Here is a 25,663-nt window from a genome sequence, read left to right as displayed (position 1 = left end):
ATCGTACTCTCTACTGGTCCTCTGCTCTCGTAAGCAGTGACACTGTAGGTTACACACACACACCTTCTATCACCCACATCACACACACACGTCACACACACGCATTACCCACACACACTATAAACCACACACACTCCATCACTCACACACACACACCACCCACTCACACACATATCACCCACTCACACACATCACCCACTCACACACACATCACCAACTTACACACATCACCCACTCACACACACATCACCCACTCACACACACATCACCAACTTACACACATCACCCACTCACACACACATCACCCACTCACACACTATATTACCCAGTCATACAACATTACCCAGTCATACAACATTACCCAGTCATACAACATTACCCAAGACTGCACAGGACACAGACACAGTGATTTGGAAAATGATGTCATCCTCATTTCTTCAAAGAAAAGTCAGACATGAGATCTTTCTGATTTATGAAGCCTATTTCTAGTCTGAGAGCCCACACCTACAACACCTAAAAACACCTGGACCCCCCACCATCACCTAGACCCCTGTACCCCCCACCATCAGCTAGACACCTGGACCCCCCACCATCACCTAGACCCCTGTACCCCCCACCATCAGCTAGACACCTGGACCCCCCACCATCACCTAGACCCCTGTACCCCCCACCATCAGCTAGACACCTGGACCCCCCACCATCACCTAGACACCTGGACCCCCCACCATCACCTAGACACCTGGACCCCCCACCATCACCTAGACACCTGGACCCCCCACCATCACCTAGACCCCTGGACCCCCCACCATCACCTAGACCCCTGGACCCCCCACCATCACCTAGACACCTGGACCCCCCACCATCACCTAGACACCTGGACCCCCCACCATCACCTAGACACCTGTACCCCCCCCACCATCACCTAGACACCTGGACCCCCCACCATCACCTAGACACCTGGACCCCCCACCATCACCTAGACACCTGGACCCCCCACCATCACCTAGACACCTGGACCCCCCACCATCACCCAGACACCTGGACCCCCCACCATCACCTAGACACCTGGACCCCCCACCATCACCTAGACACCTGGACCCCCCACCATCACCCAGACACCTGGACCCCCCACCATCACCTAGACCCCCCACCATCACCTAGACACCTGGACCCCCCACCATCAGCTAGACACCTGGACCCCCAAACCAAAAGCCTCTGTAGCACTGTCAACTATCAATTCCAGTACCCCCAGTAGCATTCTGGTACAACACAGCAGCCATGTAATATTTAGTCTAGTTTGGTTCATTTTCTACAAATTGTTTACTAGCTAAATTTTTATCCCTGGGTCTGGCACCACATCTTAAAAGACAATGGGCAACCATGGTCTAACACCTGCTGATATGGCAAGATATGTCAAGTTCATTTGTGTAGATATGGTTAAATATGGCTAGCTGATATGGGTAGATACGGCTAGCTGATATGGGTAGATATGGCTAGATACGGCTAGCTGATATGGCTAGATATGGCTAGATACAGCTAGCTGATATATTTAGATATGGCTAGATACGGCTAGCTGATATGGGTAGATATGGCTAGATATGGCTAGCTGATATGGATAGATATAGCTAGATACGGCTAGCTGATATGGGTAGATATGGCTAGATATGGCTAACTGATATGGGTAGACATAGCTAGATATGGTTAGCTGATATGGGTAGATATGGCTAGATATGGCTAGCTGATTTGGGTAGATATGGCTAACTGATATGGGTAGACATGGCTAACTGATAGGTAGATGCTCATCTAGGTAATGTCAGATTGGATGCCAATCCTGGGGAAGTAGGTAGAGGTTTTATTGCCACTGTTCCTTACTAGGATATTTTATCCCGTTTTGACAGTCAGCGTCTTCCAGCTGGGTGATGACAACCTGACTACAGAGTGTTGAGCTTATACTGGGAACTCCCTCCCTGGAAGGAGTGTTGAGTTTATACTGGAAACTCCCTCCCTGGAAGGAGTGTTGAGTTTATACTTGGGAACTCCCTCACCAGGGGGAGTGTTGAGCTTATAAAGGGAACTCCCTCCCTGGAAGGAGTGTTGAGTTTATACAGGGAACTACCTCACCGGGGGGAGTGTTGAGTTTATACAGGGAACTACCTCACCAGGGGGAGTGTTGAGTTTATACAGGGAATTCCCTCCCCAGAAGGAGTGTATTCAAAAGTTGTACTCAAAAGTTAACATTTCGAATTAATTATGAACATGACATTAAAGTATAGATTTGCAGCTTTTATTTGTGGATATATTTAGCTTTTCTCCATTTCCAAATTACAACATTACTTTTTTCTATAGTTCCCCTTTCTAAGGTCGCAGTGAGTAATATGGATATGAAGCCCTCAAACATTGAATACAGTATGTTTTTTCATGAAAAAATGGCCCAGATGTCGAACAGGCAGGTTCCATTGACTACACAGGTTCTTCTCTCCATACAGCCCTGGGCAGCAGAAACCTCCTTCCCATAACAGAGCCCGGACATTACATTACCCCACCCCATTCCCCCTCTCTGCAGAACAGGCATTATACTCATGGGAGAGACACACACAGACAATATGCATAGGCTAATGCAACATGCACATCATTACTGTAAATCAGATCTCTTCAGCCCAGACAGACAGACTGACAAACAGACAGAAAAACATTCAGACAGACAAACAGACAGAAACACATTCAGACAGACAAACAGACAGAAAAACATTCAGACAGACAAACAGACAGAAACACATTCAGACAGACAAACAGACAGAAAAACATTCAGACAGACAAACAGACAGAAACACATTCAGACAGACAAACAGACAGACATACTCTGTCTCTCCTTAATTCTTGCTCTGTTTTTATCTTTTTTTCTCTCTTTTTCTATATCTGTTCTCATCTCTCTCTTCTCTCTCAACTACAATGTGTGGCGTCATACTTAAATCAGGTAAAGATGTCTAACAGCCAGAGCTAAACAGCTCTAAACAGCTCTGAACAGCTCTAAACAGCTCTAAACAGTTCTAAATAGCTCTGAACACTCAGAAGGGTCCCACTGTCCTAACATGTCTGCATAGGTACTTTGTGATATCATTCTTCGTGATATTCATCCTCAGCTGAATATTATAACCAAGTTATATCACAGGATTAATCTGTAGCTCTGCTGTCCTCTATGGGATCCCAGAGACACTGCAGAAACAGATGAGAATGTTTTATTGTTTTATTAAACTGCTATTTAACCAGGCAAGTCACTTAAGAACATATTTTGATCTTCGAGGACAACCTGGCCAAAGGCAACAAAATTATCTAAATAATGTAAAAAGTAAAAATACAAATAAACATTCAAAAACAGTACATACAGACTGAAATATGGAGGATGTAGCAGATATCAGCTAAAATATTAAAATTTTTGAGAAGTAAGGTGAGAATGTTGAGTTTAACTGTCTTTTGCATCTCAAGCCAGTCAAAGTCATTATTGAGAAGTTAATTGTATATATATATATATATATATATATATAGAGAGAGAGAGAGAGAGGGAGAGAGAGAGAGAGAGAGAGAGAGAGAGAGAGAGGGGGAGGGAGGGGGAGGGAGGGTGGGGTCGGGGGGTTGTGCAACACAGCACAAAGAAAAAATCTACACAGACAAAGAAGAGGCCTTGGAAATCTCTTTTCTTGGCTGTAGAGACAAGGACAGGCTGACATCCTGCTTTCTTAATGTGGCCGGCTGTGTTGGGTGTGTTCACTAGGCAGAGTTCTGAACCAGGACGTCCAATAGGACAGCGGTTCCCAACCAGGTGTACTAGGACCCACGGCAGTACCTGGCCTTTCCACGCAGGGTACTTGGGACGATTTATGAAACCAAAGGCATATGCCAGGGCACTTCAGGGGCACTCCAGTCACAGGAGAAATCAGTTGGTGGTGCCAGTAACCAAAAAATATTAAGATCTGCTAGAAAACCAAGAGCAGAAGCTATCTGGTTCAAATAGACATTAACTTCCGTGTATTGGTTTTTATTGTGTGTCAATGAAAAAGCCTACACTCCAGGTATTCAAACAGAAAGTTAACCTGCTGTTTGTGCAGAGAACTCAAGGTGTTGACAAATTCCTCCAAATATCATATTCATACTTGAATCTGCCCTGAAGGCATACTGCTACCTCTGAAGAATGACAGCCTCTCACCTAGTAAGCAGGTTCAGATTTGTATAGCCTAACCAGAATCTGGAATATGCAGGAAGTCAGGTCAAATAATAAACAGTGTGCCTCAAAGATTCACTCCATACCCATATGCAAAAATACATTTCTATTTTAGGATTTGAAAATGTTATTTTTTTAGATTATTTGGCACCCACATTTGTTTGAACATACATTTCTTTATTTTACATTTTTCATATTGTAGATTCAAAATAAAAAAACGTAGTTTGAGTAACAACTAAACCTAATAAAACCTAACCCTCACAACTAACAACTACTAACCAGATAACCATTAGTAATAACAACTAAACCTATCTAACCCTCACAACTAACAAAAACAGCTAAACCTAAATAACATTCACATCTAACCCCAACAAATAAATCTAACCCTCACCACTAATCACAACTAAACCTAACTAACCTGCACCACTAATCACAACAACTAAACCTAACTAACCACAACAAATCAACCTAACTAAACCTCAAAACTAACCACAACAACTAAACCTAACCCTCACAACTAACCACAACAACTAAACCTAACCTTCAACACTAACCACAACTAAACCTAACTAACCCTCACATCTAACCCATTCTGGTCAATAGAACACAGATTCTCCCGGCCCACTCCGGTCAATAGAACACAGTTACTCCCGGCCCATTCCGGTCAATAGAACACAGATACTCCTGGCCCACTCCAGTCAATAGAACACAGATACTCCAGACCCATTCCAGTCAATAGAACACAGATACTCCTGGCCCATTCCAGTCAATAGAACACAGATACTCCTGGCCCATTCCAGTCAATAGAACACAGATACTCCTGGCCCATTCCAGTCAATAGAACACAGATACTCCTGACCCATTCCAGTCAATAGAACACAGATACTCCTGGCCCATTCCAGTCAATAGAACACAGATACTCCTGGCCCATTCCGGTCAATAGAACACAGATGCAACCCCCATCATCACTGTGGTAAATCTCCACATTATCCTACATGTATTTTTCCCTGACAAACTCTGAATTTACTCAGTAAAAGTCCATCCACAAAACTACTTGCCTAAACTTGGGGGGATTCTGTATTAGATGGCTCAGGTTTCATGGCTCTTGGAGAAGACTATGATACCGCATAGCAGCATGGATGTAGTGAGTCTCTGGTGATCAAGATGATGATGAAGTCTAATATCTAGTACAAGCCATGGACAGGTACGTAATCAAGGAGGGGAGGAAGAGGAAAGACAGGGTGAGATAATGGAAAATATGGTGGGAAGGCCAGGACACTGTTTTATTCTGCATGGGGTGATGATGAACACTACAGTCTGGTAGCTTTAATGCTTGACATGGAATATAGGTTGAAGGCTGGGAGTATGTTTTTGTGTGTGCTCAAATGTTTGTCTGTGTGTTTGTTTCTGTATGTGTGGGTGTGTGTGTGTGTGTGTTTGTAAAATAGGCCTTTCCTTTCAGTCAATCAGTAGATTGGAATGCAACAAAAAATGAAGACGAGTTAATCAGAAACACTGGACTGGACAGCCTGGCTCAAGCTGGATTGGACTGTCATTATGAGGGCCATGCAGAAGACAGGAGGATGAATAAATAAAGAGATGTGTGTGTTGTGTTCTTCACGCTAAGAAAGGTCTATGTCACTACTGGGTGTACATTTCTGTTACCTGGCAACCCATATGGGAAATGGGGTTTAGTGTGGCTCAGGCAGAGCATGAAATGTTAAGGTTCTGGGTTCGATTCTCACTGGAAACCAGAACTGAACCAAGATTGTGGGTTTAAATCCTACAGGAGACCAATAAAAAAACAACGTTGTGTTTGATTCGCACTTGGGATCCAACAACATAGAATTATTAATAAATTAACTTCTTTAAATTCCTCAGGGAAATTCTAATTTTTGTATTTATAATTTGGTATGTAAAATGTTAAGAGAATAAAGGCTATTCTGATTCAGAAAATGTAAATCAAATCAGCTAGACCATCCAATCCAGTAAGCTCTATACATAACGTCTTAAAACTTGATCCAATCCTCTGTTAGTGTGATTCTTATCCATCCAATAGAACACAGAAAATGTATAATCAGGGCCTTGCTGTCAAGGAAAAGAAAGACAAGGGTTCTGAATATTTTTCCATGGAACCAAAGACACCCGAACTCCAGATGCAGCACGCGTTGCGCAAGAACTTTCCATTGCTTTTTGTTTTGAAACGGAAAGTGTTCAAAACGCCTATCCCATCTTTTTCAGAATAAAATTAACCCAAACTAACTTTTCCATACTATCTTTCATTAAGTACTTTCAAGCCATACATTATTTTATTCAGGCAATTTTCTTTTTTCTAACGCAGGTCAATTTCGTTGTAAATTGTGCAGTTGCACAATTGACTAAACTGCTTAAATGTCAAATATTACAATGTAGCCCAATTTTAATCAACCAATGATTCAGGTTTTATATTTTCGGTTCAAGGGTTACTCCTTGCCCACTCACCATCCACACCGACGTCCTGACCACCTCCGAGACGCTCTGCCTCAGCTCCGCAGCAGTCCCTGGTTTATTGAGACCACGCGTGAACTTCCTCGTATCGGGATGCATTGACAGAGACATTGCCGTAAATCGTGCATCAGTTAATGCGATGCAAAATATTGTAATAAAAACCTTACAAAAAAAAGAAAATGACACAGGCTGCCTTGTCGGGCGCATCACCCTCTCCGCCCAGGTGTGATTCAAATACCGTTTCTTTCATGTTTGATAAACGTCAGTAACTGATGACTTCTTGGTTTCAAAGTTTGTAAGTTCCAATCCACGCCGTGTTCCTGTTTTCAAAATACACCGATTCGCATGCGCTGTTGTTAGGCTACTGTCCGATGGTTCTCTTCCATGAGGCCCATGCACTCAACTCAACTCTCCAACAGCCAACGCGGTGCCAGGTTTAATATTACCAGGATAAACCCTCGGAACGCCCCTTTTCACTTGGCGTACTCTGACAAATTGTATGTCATCTGCAGTGTCATTAGCAGGTGTTCCACTGATTTCATACCTAAGCTATGATCTGCGGTCCCAGACCAGTATCATCACGCCAGGGACAGAGCAAGCAGTGTTTCTCTTTTAGCTTGCCTATTTAATGTATTGTATTCAGTTAATCTTATAAAAGTGGGTGATCACGATGGGATTGTTCAGAAAAAATGCTGGAAAATATTTTTCCTGGATTTTTTTTCATTATTAGTTGTTATATAACGGAGGAGTTGATGGACTATTTGAGGGTCATATATGGACATATATTGCCATCTGGTGGATATTATCTATACATTTCAGTAGCCTACTAGAAGTTGGGGTTACCTGGTATTTGTACCCTATGTGGCCACGGGGTGGCACTAAAGTTACACTAGCGTAGGTTTCTACGGGAACGTATTGTTGTAGTAACGCCTGTCTGCAGTTAGGGGGCTTATAGTTATTCACCCACCCCAAACAATCCAGCTTCAGCAACCTGATACTGTACTGGAGGGGAGAGAGACACAACCAGGCGTTCCCCGCCGCTCTGTCTGAGGCCCGCCCTGCCCGGAGACTCCACGTTCAATGCCAAATGCAATCGCCCCAGGGAGCAACGGAAGAGACGTCTATTCAATCCCCTCAATCAACACGACGGGAATAACCTATTTACTAACCATGAATAGACCAAATATGCCAGTAATACCAAATAGCATACGTAGTAACTACGAAGACGATGATCTATGAGCATAGCCAAAGCATTTTGGATGTGATGGACCGTTCAACGAAAAGAGCTGGAACGTTAGCGAACTATTAAAACTGGCTAACATTAGCTTGCGACCCGAACTAGCTAGCTACGGTGGCTAGAACCGGCTCTTACGTGAGAACAAAAGGAGAAATTGCAGCAAGGTTTGGGGCAAACGGACTCTGTTCGTTTCCCAACAAGTTTAGCTTTAATAATAGTTGGCTAACGTAAGTTTGCTTTCATAACAGTGTTCTGTTAGCTATCTATCTAACTTAGCAAGCTAATTTGCGACTAACGTTAGCTATGTCAACTAGCTAGCTAGCAACGGTTATGTTAGAGATAGTAAACGTTAGCCAGCAGGACAATCTCATCTGACGCCCTGTCTTCATCGCTAAGATTTATTTTCGATGTGTTGTTCAGTGCTGGACACTTCAGTTCAAGTTATTGAGCTGACGTGAAAGAGATATCGGGATTTTTTCAAACATAAACAAGTTGGAGGAGCGACGAGATCAGGCTTTAGAAGTGTACAGTACTGGCTTGAATTCAATGGTGGCGCTGAAGCGAATCACGATGTTGGCGTTTGGGCTGTGCGTGATGGTCCTCCTCCCCCGGGTCGCTGGTGAGTAAACATAGCTTGCTAGACTAGACAACTATTGATGATTAGATAACGGATGCCGACCTCTTGGACTTGCTCTGTGTATGCTGTTCTGAGTAGTTCCGTGGTTTAGTAAAACCCAGTCATCCTATCAGATTTATGCATGTTTATAAGTCAGGCACAGTCAGTCATTACGTTTACGGTTATTTCAGGGACAGTTGGACACGGGTTATAGTTGGCTCGATGATAGTGGCTGTATTCATATAACAACGGTAAAACACAAAGTTATGTTTTGGGTTGTATTGGCTTTAGAAAAATGCAGAAAGCGATGTTAAACTCTCCTGGTATGTCGAGGTTTGTCCTTCGCCCACCCTCCCATAACCCAAAAGGCATCCTGTGTTCTAATAAGTTAATGTGACCATCCGATGCTGTCGACCTAAAGTACGAAGCAATGCCCCCCCTGTTCTAGATTTTCCGTTGAAGCCTGGCTACTGTAAAACCTTGAGAGATAAGATTGCTGGGCCTGCTGCTGTATGTCGAGATAGTGTGAGAGAGGGAAAGACTGAGTGGAAAAGCAGAGATGGAGAGGAGAAAGAGACAGAGAAGCGAAAGTGAGAAAACGACAAGAATGAAAGAGACAGGCAACTCATGGGAAGTAGTGAGTATATAAGAAAAACAAGTTGTAGTGATTATATGAGGAAAATACTAAATGAACTGTATCTAGCTGTGTCCCATTTCCTATCCTGTAATTTAGCCATATTTGTTTCATGGCTATGGAGGGGTGTTGTCATAGGAACCTGGTTAGATGGTGACCATCATGTGTTTTCTATCGTGCCAGTTGCCAAGGAGGTCAGGGAAAGGTGCTCATTTTGGAGTTTGGCTTTGTTGCAGATCTGGCATTACAGGCTCTGGTGTCACGCTTTGACAGCCTGGGATGCAAAAAAAAAAGTGGGTGGCACTCATATTTGAAAGTCTTGACCAGTATGGACAGCCTGGCTGTGTGTTAGAGATGGGACCTTTGAGATCCTTAACTTGTGTCAGCAGCCAAATAGATATTTGTATCCCTTGAATTTTAAGGTATTTGTGGATTCACAGAATGTATTTAAAATGGTTGCACTTGTGTGTGTGTAACAGATATGTTTACGTGTTTAATTATGAACACGTCAGTGCTGTCTGTCAGTGTCTTGTTAGTGCACAAGCCATTTATTACACCAGAGACACATCAATGCCAAATCCTCTTCTCCTATATCTCAGTCATAACCAACCGCTAGTCCATCTTGTCTCCTATAGCACAGTTATAAGCCCCCGGTCCGTCTTGTCTCCTATATCACAGTCATAACCCCCCGGTCCATCTTGTCTCCTTTATCACAGTCATAACCCCCGGTCCATCTTGTCTCCTATATCACAGTCATAACCCCCGGTCCATCTTGTCTCCTAAATCACAGTCATAACCCCCGGTCCGTCTTGTCTACTTTATCACAGTCATAACCCCCCGGTCCATCTTGTCTCCTATATCACAGTCATAACCCCCGGTCCATCTTGTCTCCTATATCACAGTCATAACCCCCGGTCCGTCTTGTCTCCTAAATCACAGTCATAACCCCTTGGTCCATCTTGTCTATGATATCACAGTCATGTTATAAGCTATTAGCCAATGAGCTGACATGACTAAACTAAGTGTAAAATGTTTAACGATGCTCACATAGTTTTGGAATGGACCACAACATGGTTTATGAACGTAGAAGGCTGTTAGGCCAAGCCCCGTGGCAGCAGCAAGTTAGATCCAAGTTAGATACTTCTTAGACTGGTAACATAGTTATAATAATATAATAGTCGACCACAGTAATTAATCTGCACTCACGTTATTCTTTAGGACACTCAGTAAAAACAATACCACAAGACATTATTATTCCAAAAGTTATTGCCCAAGCGATCCTAGGAGCAGTTGCAGAGCAAAATATTTCTTTACATTCTTAGACGTGTGAAATGCATCCGATGATTGTTCATTCACTGTGTTGGTATTTTATGTGAAATCAACCAAGAATGGAAGGAAATGGTAAATGTCTGACAAGCCCGGAGGTCACATGATAAAGCATTACCGAGAAGTATAGAGGGCGGGGAGATGGAGAGAAAGACAAGGAAAGCAGAGCTATGATTGGTTGAATCAACATTCCAGCAGCTGCCCTCACTTCAACTCCTAATTGACAGAGTTGTGGATGGTCATTCTGTAATTAATAGTGATTTGATATGATCAGGACTTTCTGGTATAGGGTGATAATGGTTATGATCAGGACTTTCTGTCATAGGGTGGTAATGATTATGATCAGGACTTTCTGTCATGGGGTGATAATGATTATGATCAGGACTTTATCTCATAGGGTGATAATAGTTATGATCTGGACTTTCTGTCATAGGGTGGTAATGATTATGATCAGGACTTTCTCATAGGGTGATAATGATTATGATCAGGACTTTCTCATAGGGTGGTAATGATTATTATCAGGACTTTCTCATAGGGTGATAATGATTATGATCAGGACTTTCTCATAGGGTGGTAATGATTATTATCAGGACTTTCTCATAGGGTGGTAATGATTATTATCAGGACTTTCTCATAGGGTGGTAATGATTATTATCAGGACTTTCTCATAGGGTGGTAATGATTATTATCGGGACTTTCTCATAGGGTGGTAATGGTTATGATCAGGGCTTTCTGTCATAGGGTGATAATGATTATGATCAGGACTTTCTCATAGGGTGGTAATGGTTATGATCAGGGCTTTCGCTTATAGGGTGATAATGGTTATGATGATGAGGCAGGAGGGCAACAGATACACACCTTTACATGTTACCTCAGACTTATTTTTTTCTTTCATCTCTGTTATTTTCTTACATGCATTACTCGTCCTCGGGCATTTCACCTGCTGTTTCCCTCTTCTCTTTCCAGTCGTTGTGTGTGTGTGTGTGTGTGCGTTTGTGTGTGTGTGCCTTTGTGTGCGCGTGTGTGTGGTCTGTAGAAGAGTATTCTGTTGTCCTAGACAGACTCCTGCAGCCTGTGAACCAGTAATGGCTATTATTATTACAATATAAAAATGTATGTAAATATTAGAATTATTAGACAGGAGAAAAAAGAAAAAGGTTATATCCCAGATGCCCTGATGAGGACTGTCAAAACATGGGTTAAAAAATGTCCGATTGCGTCCAAGCTTCTAGTGTGGGCAGCTTTGCATTTCTTTTTTAAGCGTTCAGCTTTGCTAGCCACCACCTCGGCCAATAAGGTGTGCCAATTTAGTCTTTCAATAATGTAGAAATGATTTACATTTAGTCTTTCTATAATGTAGAGATTAGTTTAATTTAGTCTTTCTATAATGTAGAAATGAATTATTTTCTTCCCTGATGGTGATGCTGTGGTATTTCTGGTGTCAGTGACGTTCCAGGCAGATTGTGTGCCGGTGGTAATTTTGGATTTGATTCTATCTGCTGAAAATGCTACACCTAACAGGCTGGTGAAATAGGTCAGTGTTTCTGTTTGTCTCTTCTTCCTGAATCCTGCTCCCCAACATGGCATGAGGTTGATAGTGAAGGAGGATTAAATGAAGCAGAGCGCCTCAGCCTGGTCCAGGCCTACTTAGGCTCTAATCTGGTGGATTAACCAGCCCAGAGCGTACCCCAAACAGACTGGCCCACCCCAGAGACACAGTGCTTGGGGACAGGTTGACTAGACTACGAGGGCAGATTAGAAATCCTCTCTGAATCTGGGATGTCAGCAGAGAGCACCCCCCAACACATCACCACCATATTTCCCTTTAACACTCCTCTCATTTCAACGCCCCCCCCACACACACACACACTTCCTCCCGTCTGTCTCTTCTGTGTGATCAGTGGTCCATTGTGAAATGTGATGTTTCCATTGTGACTTGGTGGAGGACCGAGGAGGGGAGTCATAACACAGGCCATTAGACAGAGAAAAGGAGAATGATTGATAAAGACTTGGGTTGTTGTTGTTTTTCGAAGAAGGCTGGGGGGGCGGGCAGGTTTTTTCTGGGGGAGGTGGGTAAGGATTAGCAAATAACTGGGCCATGGGTAAACAGTGGTGCTGCGGTGGTCCAATCAGCACGCTGACACTATAGGGCAAAGGTCTTTTCACCAGACTCCCTTCTCCGCTAGAACCAGTCACTGAGAATTACCATCATTCACCATGCATTCACTCTTTCTGATGCTGCCTCAGTCTAGTTGATATACTTTGGATTGTTGGTTTGGGTTCTTGGTGGCATTTCTTGAACTCTTGTTGTTTTTCTAATTATTTAGATGTTATTTCTTGAAGTTCTCCACTACTGTTGGACAGGGTGACTAAAAGGCATTTCCCAGGATCTGCTACAGCCCTTGCTAATCTGTTTACACAACCAACATTCTTTGATTTTCAATCAGACCCAGTCTGTATCCTACTCACTGCAAATCATTTAAACCCAATATTCAATAGAAAATACTATAACCCTGTTGGGACACTGTAATATCATTCTGTTTTTATTTACATTTTAGGCAAAGACAACATATCAAATGTTGAAACTCAGACATTTTATTGTTTCTTGAAAAAGATACGACCACTCTGAATTTGATACTGTTTCAAAAAGGTTGGGGCCCCTTTTCTGATGCCCCTGATTCTAATTTTAGCTAGTTTATTTGATGGCAGGGGGGTACTAACATTTTCCTAATAAAATGCATATGTTTATCTTAATTGCACAAATAATTTCAAAGTTACATTTTATTTTGTGATTTGTTAATTGGGTTAGCTTTACAATGGATTTGTTGGAGAAACACCCAAATATCCAAGTGTGTAAAAACCTCAGTGACAACCTTTCTGGACTGTACTTACATTTTCACAGTTTCGGGCCGTTCAGGTCCACCAGAGTGGAAGACAGGACATAATACCTCTCTTCCCTGTCTTTCCCACATCCTCCCCCCCTCCCCATCAGCTGCTGAGGGGGAGGAGAGAGAGTGTGCGTTCACTGATCAGCAGCAGCAGTGGGAGGTGGAGAGGGTTGCAGGGGGGGAGGGCCGCGTCTCCCCGGAGAACACCACCATCCGCTGCGTCAAAGGATCCCACTGCTTTGGCCTCTGGGAGAAGAGCCTTCCTGGGGACATACGACTGGTTAAACAAGGTCTCTCCTCAGTCATCCTGCTCTCTCCTTATCCCCCTCTCTCCTCAATCATCCTGCTCTCTCCTCATCCCCCTCTCTCCTCAAACCTCCTGCTCTCTCCTCATCCCTCTCTCTCCTCAATCCTCCTGCTCTCTCCTCATCCCTCTCCTCAATCCTCCTGCTCTTTCCTCATCCCTCTCCTCAACTTCCTGCTCTCTCCTCATCCCCCTCTCTCCTCAATCCTCCTGCTCTCTCCTCATCCCTCTCTCTCCTCAAACCTCCTGCTCTCTCCTCATCCCTCTCTCTGTCCTCAATCCTCCTGCTCTCTCCTCATACCTCCTCTGTCCTCAATTCTCCAGCTTTCTCTCCTCAAACTTACTTTTCTTTCCTTCACGCTCCCTCCTCAAACCTCCATCTCTCCCAAACCTTCCCTCTCTCATTAACCCTACACCTATGTCTCCTCATCCCTCCATCTGTCCTCATCCCTCCATCTCTCTCCACCAGGTTGTTGGACTCATCTTGGTGATCAGCAAGAATGTCGTGACGACCGTTGCGTGGTAACCAACCTGCCTCCCCCGATCCAGAACGGAACGTACCATTTCTGCTGCTGCAGCACTGACATGTGTAACGTCAACTTCACTGAGGACTTCCCTCCTCCCCTCCCCACTACAGCACAGCCCATCTGTAAGTTACCTAGCTGACCCCTGACCCCTCCCCACTACAGCACAGCCCATCTGTAAGTTACCTAGCTGACCCCTGACCCCTCCCCACTACAGGACGTTTACTCTAGAAATCAAAACAAATGAACGTGACTTAACCCTGACCCTCCCGGTCTCCTGTCCAACTGCTTAACCCTGACCCTCCCGGTCTCCTGTCCAACTGCTTAACCCTGACCCTCCCGGTCTCCTGTCCAACTGCTTAACCCTGACCCTCCCGGTCTCCTGTCCAACTGCTTAACCCTGACCCTCCCGGTCTCCTGTCCAACTGCTTAACCCTGACCCTCCCGGTCTCCTGTCCAACTGCTTAACCCTGACCCTCCTGGTCTCCTTCCTGAAGGCTACAGCCTGAAATGGTGAGGAGTTGTCAGCTCCAAATGTTCCTGGTCATGGAGACACACTCGCCGTCAGGAAGTGGTCGGAGTGTTAAACACATGACCCAGTGTACTGAGGAAGCTCTGATGGCACAAACACACACTCTTCACACACTCTTCTCACACTCTTCTTCTGACAACACACACATACTGACAACACACACTCTGACAACACACATACTGACAACACACACACTCTGACAACACACACTCTGACAACATAGTTCTGTTGATGTTTAGGGGTTAAAGGTCATGTGTTCCTGTCATACTCAGACCACCAGCTACATTGTGAAGAGACCATTGTCATCTCCTTGGCGATTATCTCTGTGCTGGCTGTCATCATCGTCGCTGCCTTCTTCGGTTACCGCATGCTTCGCGGTGAGTGACCCTTGACTAGTCGTCCATAACCCCAGAGCACGGCTCCTCTCTAGGTTTCTTCCTGGGTTCCGACCCTACCAGGGAGGTTTTCCTACCCTCTGTGCATCAGTTCTTGTTGTTCCTTGTTCTTTGGGGTTTCCGGATGGGTTTCTGTATAACTGCTGCTGATTTCTGTATAATAACTGTGTGTGCGTGTGTGTGCGTGTGTGTGTGCGTGTGTGTGTGCGTGTGTGTGTGCGTGTGTGTGTATGTGTTCTCAGGAGACGGTAAACAAGGTCTCCATAACCTCAACATGATGGAGGCAGCTGGTTCTGAGAGCTCTCTTGACCTGGACAACCTCAAACTACTAGAGGTCAGAAATGGTCCTGAGATAGTCCTGTAATAGTCCTAAAATAGTCCTGGGATAGTCCTGCTCCTAAACCTGTGTTGACTAATTAAATGAGTCCAACCCTGGTCTACACACTTGGAAAACATAGAAAACACCCTTCTGAGGAAAGACTGAGGGCCTCAATGGAATTAAACTTGTGTTCATTTTTCAAACCTTCTTATTCTCACTCCTGTCAGCTGATTGGCCGAGGCCGGTACGGCTCAGTGTTCTCTGGGTCATTGGACGAGCGCCAGGTGGCGGTGAAGGTGTTCTCCTCAGCTAATAGGCAGAACTTCCTGAACGAGTGTTCCATCTACCGGCTCCCCCTGCTGGAGCACGACAACATTGCCCCTTTCATTGCTGCAGATGAACGGCTGGGGGCCGAGGGCCGCATGGAGTACCTGCTGGTCATGGACTACTACCCCCACGTGAGGAACCTCTACTGACCTCTACTGGGTTCTACTGAGCTCATCTTGGCTATACTGTGTACTGCATAGCTCTACTGGGTTCTACTGAGCTCATCTTGGCTATACTGTGTACTGCATAGCTCTACTGGATTCTACTGAGCTCATCTTGGCTATACTGTGTACTGCATAGCTCTACTGGGTTCTGCTGAATTCTGCTTGGCTCTGTTAGGCTTCTGCTTGGCTCTGATAGAACCGCTTAGTTCTTGTCTTGTGGTTTCTACTGGGTCTTTTCCCTCCCTCTATCTCTATTTCATCACCCCTCTCTCCTTCTCTGTCAGGGTTCTCTGAGTCGGTATCTGAGCCTCCACACAGGTGATTGGATGTCCAGCTGCCGTCTGGCTCATTCTGTCACCCGAGGGCTGGCCTACCTGCACACTGAGCTGTTGAGAGGAGGTGAGACACCTGGTCTACACACCTCATCTGGCCACACGTACACAGAGAAATGTGGATGAATCACCTGAAGACGTAGTCAATTGTTAAAGACAAAGTTGGTTTCAAATTGGATTATCAAATTGGAGTACAATATATTCAGTACTAACTACAAACTTTGTAAATGAAAAAAACTTATCTAACACTCCATTGCCCCAGTAACATTTTCGCCAATGTTGCCTTGCTAGCTGGCTACAGATTTGAGTAATTTAAGTAATTTTCTAATAAAACAGCTCGGCTAGCGTTTGCACAGTTATTGTTGGTGACCACAGTGATAGCTTGCAAACATTATTTTGCATAAGGAGCTGATGACAGATACACATGGGCAACAACAACTTGTGACTATTTCAATTTTGTCGGTTTTTCCCTTTCCAAAATGTGGATATGGCCTTGAACTGGGCCCAGGTGTTTCAAAGGGTGTAGAGTGACGTGCTTTTATGAGACATTCAGGGTAAACTACACAAATAGACAGAAAAATACCTGCTTCTTCTTTACATGATATTTAAGATCCTAAATGCAGACTATGGTGACCCTTTGATTACGACTATATATTCCATCCACCCATAACACCTATCAACATGCCACCGCAGCCAATCCACCATTATAATTCCCTGTCTGAATGATTTCGCCTTGGCTGAAATAGACCTAGGAGAAACACTGAACACACTCACACAGACACCCTGTAACAGATTGTTTGTCCTCAGGATACAGCCTCCTCACTGTCATCACCAACACACCTCATTCATTTATAATGTGTTTTGTACAAATTATATCAAATCCTGTATTTCAGGCCTGTGGCAATTACCCAGTTATGGGTAGGGAATGTTTGTCATGCAAATTGGAGGTTTGGTCATGATTTGTAATTTTTGTTGAAAGTCTGTTTTCAGATTTAAATCTACCATAAATCGTTTCTAAAGATTAACTGCAAAATACCTGATGAATGCGACACAGCTTTTAAGTCATCCACATCCAGAAAACCAAGTAGATTTTGCTGCATGGAACTATACTAATAAAATAAATGTAAGCTTTTATTCCTAAATGTTCTGCTGAATCTTTACCGTCTCTGTACAAAACTTTTAAATGTAAATGCTTTGTGCTATACTAAATCTTCTAAGGAAAAATAAAAACAATACATAGTGATCGTCCATAATTATCAGATTACATGATTATGTGATAAATTGTGCCATTGCTCCATTCTGTTTTCTAAAGGCCAGCCTCTTCAGAGGACTGTTCTCTTCCTGCCTGGCTGCTAGCCGGTAGTGTCCTACGCAAGGACAGCAGGCCGGACACAACACACCAACGGGGGTGTATTTTTAGCTCTGGAAACTAGCCTCAAAGAGTTGCAGAGATTCAGGCGACAACTGAATCCAGTCCTCGTTCCATGAGAACCGCCTACAGCAGACAGAGAGATGAGAGAGAGAAGACCCGGTTGTCTCTTTGAGTTCTACGTTTTCTTCGAAGAGCGAGAGAGAGAGATATGGGAAGATGTGAACAGTTGAAGAGGGAGAACGAGCAAGTTAGGGGGAGTGAGAAAGTGATGGAAAGATAGTGACAGAAAATTGGAGGGAATGCAAGAAGAGAGACAGATAAAGAGAAGGATGGAGAGAATATTGGAGAAGGGGAAAGAGACTTCGGAGAGAGAGAGAAGGATGTGATTGGACGTTTCTTCTTGTTGGAACAGCAGAGACATTCTCTGGGGCGTTGGTGTAGATAGCATCCTCCCCCACTCTCTTCCTGCAGCACAGCCATAGAGATGTCTAGAGGAATCCACATCGTGTCTGTTCCATCATGGCATCCGAGACAACATGGCCACTACCATTGAGGCGTCTCCATTTTAAAGTAGTGGATCCTGTTATGTCATTATCGTTAGCTAGAATAGATATTGTTGGCTAGCATAGATACCATTATCTAGCATAGATGTCGTTAGCAAGCAATCCTCTTTACTGCAGCACTACATTGATGTTAGCAGAAGTACCTAGTGTGAATATATACTCACTAGTATCAAGTCACCTTGGGTAGCTCAGACAACATTTGCGAAGACGGACCAATTACAAACTGGACACTTTATTAGGTTATGTAATTTGACTATAATGTAAATAATATCTTAGAGAAACACCAGCCATTCAAATCGTGAGCAATCATCAATGTCTTGGTAAAATAAAAACTTTATGTATAAGGAAGTAAAATATAATCACCAAAGTATACTAACCAATTGTGTGCAGAATGGACACTGTACATTAAACCTTAAATAGATTTAAAACTCCCTTATTATTAATATTATTATTGCCAGATGGTTTCAAACGCAAAGCAATTCCCAGCCAGGTGACAGCTTTATGGTAGAAGCCCTCAGAGTCCAAAAATGAAACCAGCTCTTTGCATGTTCTCTGAGTCAGTCTGCTACTGTATTCCACAGGGCTCCGTCTGCCCCCTAGTGGATGCTGTGATACTGCACCAAGTCAATAAATGTCAGCTGGCCTGGCTGTCAGGCATATCTGGTCTTGGATCAGTTCTCATGTCTTACTACACATCTGTTATAACAGGCCCCAGTGTTATCTGGAAACAGCCTGAAAAATCACATCTGTTATGACTGGCCCCTTTGTCAGTTGGAAACAGCCTGAACAATCACATCTGTAATGACTGGCCCCTTTTTCAGTTGGATACAGCCTGAACAGTCACATCAGTTATGAAGAACCTTTCGCTTAGTAAACAAAATCATCCTCTTCCCTCCTCTTCCCCACCTGCTCCTCTCCTCTTGGGCCTCCTGCGCTCCTCCAGACATCTACAAGCCAGCCGTATCTCACAGAGATCTGAACAGTAGAAACATCCTAGTGAAGAACGATGGAACGTGTGTCATCATTGACTTCGGCCTCTCCATGAAGCTGACAGGGAACCGTCCAGTACGGCAGGGAGAGGAGGAGAACGCTGCCATCAGTGAGGTGAGTCAAGTACAAAGACCTACAAGAAACCCTTTAGAACCCCAAATTACCTTTTGGTACCCAGAGGAATCTTATAACACAGCAAACCACTGTTTATTGTGCAGCTAGCTAGCAGGCTGGTTTTGGTGCTATTGTGTTATTGGCCTGAGAAGAGGTAACTTGTCTGGTTGGAGGTTAGGGGTCAGATTAGGGTTTTTCTGTTTCAACCCTGCTGTTGTGTTTGCACTTCCAGGTGGGGACCATCCGTTACATGGCTCCAGAGGTCCTGGAGGGGGCGGTCAACCTCAGGGACTGTGAGTCCGCTCTGAAGCAGGTGGACATGTACTCCCTCGGCCTCGTCTACTGGGAGACCTTCATGAGATGTACCGACCTCTTCCCAGGTAATAACCCCTGACCTCTAACCCTGGGAGACCTTCATGGGGTGTACTGACCTCATCCCAGGTAATAACCCCTGACCTCTAACCCTGGGAGACCTTCATGAGATGTACCGACCTCTTCCCAGGTAATAACCCCTGACCTCTAACCCTGGGAGACCTTCATGAGGTGTACTGACCTCTTCCCAGGTAATAACCCCTGACCTCTAACCCTGGGAGACCTTCATGGGGTGTACTGACCTCTTCCCAGGTAATAACCCCTGACCTCTAACCCTGGGAGACCTTCATGAGGTGTACTGACCTCTTCCCAGGTAATAACCCCTGACCTCTAACCCTGGGAGACCTTCATGAGGTGTACTGACCTCTTCCCAGGTAATAACCCCTGACCTCTAACCCTGGGAGACCTTCATGGGGTGTACTGACCTCATCCCAGGTAATAACCCCTGACCTCTAACCCTGGGAGACGTTCATGAGGTGTAATGACCTCTTCCCAGGTAATATAACTCCTGACCTTTTACCCTGAGTTGTCATATCCCAGCATTCTTCCTGATGTGGTTCTGTTCTTCTGTGGTTCTGCTCGGCAGGGGAGTCCATTCCAGAATACCAGATGGCGTTCCAGGCTGAGGCTGGGAACCACCCGTCTTTTGAGGACATGCAGGTCCTGGTGTCCAGAGAGAAACAGAGACCCAAGTTCCCAGAGGCCTGGAAGGAGAACAGCCTGGTGAGTCCTGTGTCTGCTCTATGTGTGTGTTGTTAGGTGTGTGTGTGTGGTAAGGTGTGTGTGTGTGTGGTAAGGTGTGTGTGGTAAGGTGTGTATGTGTGTGTGGTAAGGTGTGTGGGTGTGTGTGTGTGGTAAGGTGTGTGGGTTTGTGTAGTAAGGTGTGTGGGTGTGTGTGATAAGGTGTGTGTGTGTGGTAAGGAGTGTGTGTGGTAAGGTGTGTGTTGTGTGTCTCCCGTCCTTCAGGCGGTGCGCTCCCTGAAGGAGACCATGGAGGACTGCTGGGACCAGGACGCAGAGGCTCGTCTGACAGCTCAGTGTGCAGAGGAGCGCATGGCGGAGCTCCTACTGATCTGGGACCGGAGCAAGTCTGTCAGCCCCACCCTGAACCCCACCAGCACCACCTGCTTGGCCCTGCACAATGAAAGGTACCACTCCCTCCAGGCAGCGCCGGTTCTGCCCACCACATCAGCAACCCAGAGCAACAGGTCCGGTGTGTTGTTAACACGTCTGTCTGTCACACAGAAACCGCATGGTGCCAAAGCCGAGCCCCTACCTGGACCCTGCCTCCTCCTACATTGACGAGCAGGACGGCGTGGCTAAGAACACACAGGGGGACACCTCCTCTGCTGTGAATGGGCGGGCTGGAGCTGGGGGCGTGGCCGGAGACAGGAACAGAAACTCCATCAACTACGAACGGCAGCAAGCAGCTCACGCCCATCTCCCCAGCCCCTCCTCTGGCCCCGCCTTGACCGCCATTTCAGAGTCCAGCCAGGGTCACGACCCTAACCTCCACCTGACCCTGACTCAGGAGGACCTGGAGACCACCAAGCTGGACCCCAAGGAGGTGGACAAGAACCTGAAGGAGAGTTCTGATGAGAACCTGATGGAACACAGCCAGAAACAGTTCTATTCTCCTGACCTCCTCAGCCCCGCCTCCTCCTCCCTCCTCTTCCCCTTCATCAAGATGGCCTCCGAGGCTTCTGGGTCAGCTGACCCTCCTCCCGCCCTTTTCCCCCTCCCCAAGCAGCAGAACCTGCCTAAACGGCCCTCCAGTTTGCCACTCCGCTCCAAGACGCCCAAGAAAGACCCCTCCACCTCTCTGAGGTTTAAGTTTGGTCGCCACGGAAAGTCCAACCTGCGACAGGTCGAGGGCGGGGCTAAAACCAACATCATTTCAAACTCCAACAGCCTCTCTGAGCCCCACCGGGTCGCAGCTACCAACAACCTGCCAGTCCTGCGGGACCTCCCAGTGAACGGGCACCTACCTGCCGGGTCCTCGTCCTCTCCTGCTGGGGGGGCCAGCAGCACGCTAACACAGAGCGCCAACGCTAGCTTGTTGGGCTCCGAGGAGGGACGTCTGGGCCTGATCACCGCCAGCCCCGACGAACACGAACCGCTCCTGAGCAGAGAAAGAGAGCAGCCGGGCCTTGGCACCGCCCACACACGACCAAACAACAACAACAGCAACAACAACAATGGACTGGCACTCGGGGAGGGGAATGGGGGAGGAGAAGAGGAAGGGGAGGAGGAGGGAGCTGGAGCCAGTGGAGAAACCACGTGTCCCCTGGAGGAGGGCTCCACGTCGGGCTCCCTCTCTGGTCCTGAACCAAACCCGGTCCCAATGAGAGGTGAGGCCCTTCTCCGGCAGCCCAAAGGAGGCCGGCGGCCCGAAAGACCCAACTCCCTGGACCTGTCCTTCACCACCAGAGACCTGGTCTCACTGGGTGAGCAGAACCCCCACACCCTGACCCCTACTCCTTTACCCCTGACCCGTACTCCTTTACCCCTGACCCCTACTCCTTTACCCCTGACCCCTACTCCTTTACCCCTGACCCTTACACCTTTACCCCTACACCCTGACCCTTACACCTTTACCCCTGACCCCTACACCTTTACCCCTACATCTTTACCCCTGACCCTTACACCTTTACCCCTGACCCCTACACCTTTACCCCTGACACCTTTACCCCTACACCTTTACCCCTACACCTTTACCCCTGACCCATTTGGGGTGTCTTGGGCAAGATTGGCAGCAGCGGGTCAATATTTGAAAATTAAAACCAATATAAAACCAATATAATTAATTAAAATCATATATCAAAATCATAAATACAGCTAATTCAAAACATTGACAGGTCAAGGAGTCAAACATAGGTCCTACCAGCTAACCCATAGATCTGTATTATACAGTTTTAGTAATTTACCAGTGTTATCCCTGCCATTATACTTTCAATGCTTTGTGTCAGGGGCCTCAAACCACTGACCGATGGGACACATTTATTAAGAAAAACTTTATTAAGCTGCCTCAGTAAATCATCTTATGAGCCAGATTTAGTCCTGGGACCAGTAGTTTGAGACCCCTAAGCCATGTGTAATCTTAGACACTGCCGAATCTGACCCTGTGTTTGTGTGTTGTAGGGGAGGGCTTGGTCCAGAACGATGGAGCCGAGAAGATAAAAAAGCGTGTTAAAACTCCGTACTCCCTGAAGCGCTGGCGACCCTCAACCTGGGTAGTCTCCACGGATACCAGGGGGTCAGAGGTCAATAACAACAGGGGTCAGGGTCAGCCTCGGCCCAAGTCCAGCTCAGCCGTGTATCTGACCTCTGAACCCAGTGACACCCGTGTCTGATCTCTGACCTTGAAAAGGACAACACAAACAGTTAGACCGTAGAGAGTTGCCTGGGTAACGGCACAAGAAATTTATCATGAGACTTTCTAACAAGCAGTTGGTTGTGTACAATGCAGTTAATGTCTCTTACTATGCGTCTTTCAATGAAATTGCTTTAATTTGAATCAAGCTATGCAGCAATCGCTTTCCTACTGCTAGGTTAGAGTTTTCATTTTTATATGTGCATATTATGTTTCGTTGCCTTCTCCAGTTGCACTTTGGAACAGCTGAAATCTCAATCTGTGACCTTGGCGATTGGTCTCTAAACTTTAAACAATCAACGTATTTGGGTGCTCTTATGTATTTTGGGGCACAATTGCATTGAAAGGAGTTTGCTTTGTAAACGAGTAACTTTGGTCTTAAAGACAGAATTATCGACTTCCCCTTTTTTTTTAACTTTATGTTAATTTGTATCTTTTATTAATTATCTATCACTTTTTTGTATCAGACTTTTTGTGCAATAGCATATTGCTTTTAGGTGCTTTTCATATTTTTAACACATTGTTTTATTTTTCTTATATTTTTTTTATATATATTCGCTGTCTTGCACTTATGGTTAAAATGTCAATATTTTATTCAGTCCGTAGCCCTTCTTTTTAGTAGAGGAATCTATCAGACTACAACTTCTCCTCTCTTCTTCTCTCTTCTCTAAAAAAACAACTGAATTACTCCCCAGAGCTTGTAGCTCAGTGGAATTTTATTCAACTGTAACTCTGGGACTACATTCACCAGAGAACTCTGGGACTACAAACACCAGAGAACACTGGCACTACAATCATCAGAGATCACTGGGACAACAATTACCAGAGAACACCAGGACTACAATCACCAGAGAACACTAAGACTACAATCCCCAGAGAACAGTAGGACTACAATCACCAGAGAACACTAGGATTACAATCACCAGAGAACACCAGGACTACAATCACCAGAGACCACTAGGACTACAATCATCAGAGGACACCAGGACTACAATCACCAGAGGAACACTGGATCAGTGGGACTTCACTCACCAGAGTGCTGGGGCTCTGGGACTATCAAGAAAAAATGGATGCATCTGTTATAGAAACTGACAAACAGCAACAACACCTCACTGTGACCTGTCTCAACAGAAAACAGACATGGACACCCACAATCCTGTCTGCTTGGAATTCATACCTTCTGAAACACATTGAAACCTTTTCCTTGTCTTGTCAATTTGTAAAGTGTGTGAGAGAGAAAGAAAGATCCTGGTTTTACTATTCATGCAGAGACCAGAATTCTCCATGAAGGTAGTGAATCATGACAGTTCAGTTCAGGAACTCAACAGTGGGGTACAATATGGGTTAGTTATAGGTTTAGGCATTAGGGGTTAAGTTTAGGCATGAAGTCTAAAAAATCAAGTTTAGGGGAAAAGGAAAATAGGGAATAATGTTTCTGGTCCCCACAAGGATAGAAAATCAAAAGTGTGTTTGCGAAAGTGTCACCTTTTTGGGGCTGTCTGTTTCAGTGCTGCTTCAGAGGACGAAGTTATCGGTTTTGTAATCTGTAATTTGTATGAGAAATATGTATGTGTATCTAATATCTAAAAAAAAAAAAAAATGAATATTTGCATCATGTATATGGAATTCTGTTTTGCATTCAATGGATATGGCTTTTTAATTCCACTGCTATGCATCAGCCCAGTTGGCCTAACAACCTGTCCGATTCTGCCACTACCGATCGCTCACAGAAATCTGCTAGTGGGCGTAGCGTTTGACCGTAGCGGTGTGGGCGGGTGGTCAGGCAGCTGACGGGTTGGGGGTTAACCCCTCTTCTCTGTGCTGTGTTATTCTGATGATTTATGAACACTAAAGTTTTGACACAAAAAATAAATACAAATCTTAATAAATGTATGAAAGCCCACTGGTGTAGTTCTTAAAAACTATGAATTAGTCTTTTTTTTGTCTTGGCAGAGCCAAGTCCAGCCAGCCAAAGCAAACTAACTGAACTGTGAAGAAGTACCAGGGAATGTTTGTTGAAAAGTTTTGTTAAGCAGGTTATGTTGAACAAGTTGAGGTAGGTATCACTTTTTTTCTGTTTGACAAAACGTCTTGCAACTAACAATGTTTTATTACAACATAGAGAAGAAAATACAGAGTTAAAAATCAACAGTTTACTACTACAGATTAATCATACCATACAGTTAATCAGAACACAATGTTGTCCAGCGTTCAGATAGAAATGTATTTATGTAGAATTATATAGATCCTAGACTACAGTACATCACTAGTATATAGAAAAAGCCTTCAGATCAGCCCTTTAGTGGTACGTCTCTCTGCAACCAGTCCACTTCAAACCAATGGATAAGCTTCGCCCCAGTTCCTAACATTCCACACCCAGTTCTTACTAAATGTACGACACAGGGTGGCTGGAGGACATTTCGCTCTAGTACTTTTTTCTTATTCACACGTTTAACTTATAGTCTGATTAATTTTGATGGTCATGAGGAGGTTTGTTTTGATGGTTGAGGAGGTACATTTGGGTAATGGTATAGGTTTGGCATTGGTTTGTATTATATATTGGGGGTCAGGGTCAATC

At 45.0% G+C, this 25,663-nt stretch overlaps 2 protein-coding genes across 5 annotated transcripts in view; one reads left to right on the top strand and one right to left on the bottom strand.

The window, feature by feature from the left end:
• LOC105020077 (dedicator of cytokinesis protein 9) overlaps positions 1–7,276 on the bottom strand; it is a 57,590-nt gene extending 50,314 nt beyond the window's left edge. For 2 of the 4 annotated variants that reach the window (XM_029116749.2, XM_034289617.1), the window contains exon 1: positions 6,698–7,255. In XM_029116749.2, coding sequence (XP_028972582.2) covers positions 6,698–6,910 — 213 coding nt within the window. In that variant the 5' untranslated portion in view covers positions 6,911–7,255. Of the gene's footprint in view, positions 1–6,697 lie in introns of all 4 variants that reach the window. The other 2 variants (XM_029116751.2, XM_029116746.2) reach the window with 2 other exon arrangements.
• A 412-nt stretch (positions 7,277–7,688) lies between these two features.
• LOC105020079 (bone morphogenetic protein receptor type-2) lies at positions 7,689–24,974 on the top strand. The gene is made up of 13 exons (XM_034289495.1): positions 7,689–8,559; positions 13,509–13,694; positions 14,178–14,357; positions 15,037–15,141; positions 15,402–15,493; positions 15,706–15,936; positions 16,254–16,368; positions 19,180–19,340; positions 19,573–19,720; positions 20,299–20,435; positions 20,679–20,860; positions 20,958–22,159; positions 22,854–24,974. The coding sequence occupies exons 1-13, from the start codon at positions 8,487–8,489 to the stop codon at positions 23,063–23,065; spliced, it is 3,024 nt and encodes a 1,007-aa protein (XP_034145386.1). The 5' UTR covers positions 7,689–8,486; the 3' UTR covers positions 23,066–24,974.
• Positions 24,975–25,663: the final 689 nt, after the last annotated feature.

Source organism: Esox lucius, chromosome 22 (genome assembly GCF_011004845.1).
Source record: "Esox lucius isolate fEsoLuc1 chromosome 22, fEsoLuc1.pri, whole genome shotgun sequence".
NCBI classification, from domain to species: Eukaryota; Metazoa; Chordata; class Actinopteri; order Esociformes; family Esocidae; genus Esox; species Esox lucius.
This window is presented reverse-complemented; position numbering and strand designations above follow the sequence as displayed.

Bases quoted from the DNA above. Each gene is read 5' to 3' on its own strand.
- LOC105020079 (XM_034289495.1), top strand. From the start codon at position 8,487: ATGGTGGCGCTGAAGCGAATCACGATGTTGGCGTTTGGGCTGTGCGTG. The intron at 15,142-15,401 runs GTGAGTGACCCT...ATGTGTTCTCAG, and splicing joins CGGTTACCGCATGCTTCGCG to GAGACGGTAAACAAGGTCTC. The intron at 19,721-20,298 runs GTAATAACCCCT...TCTGCTCGGCAG, and splicing joins ATGTACCGACCTCTTCCCAG to GGGAGTCCATTCCAGAATAC.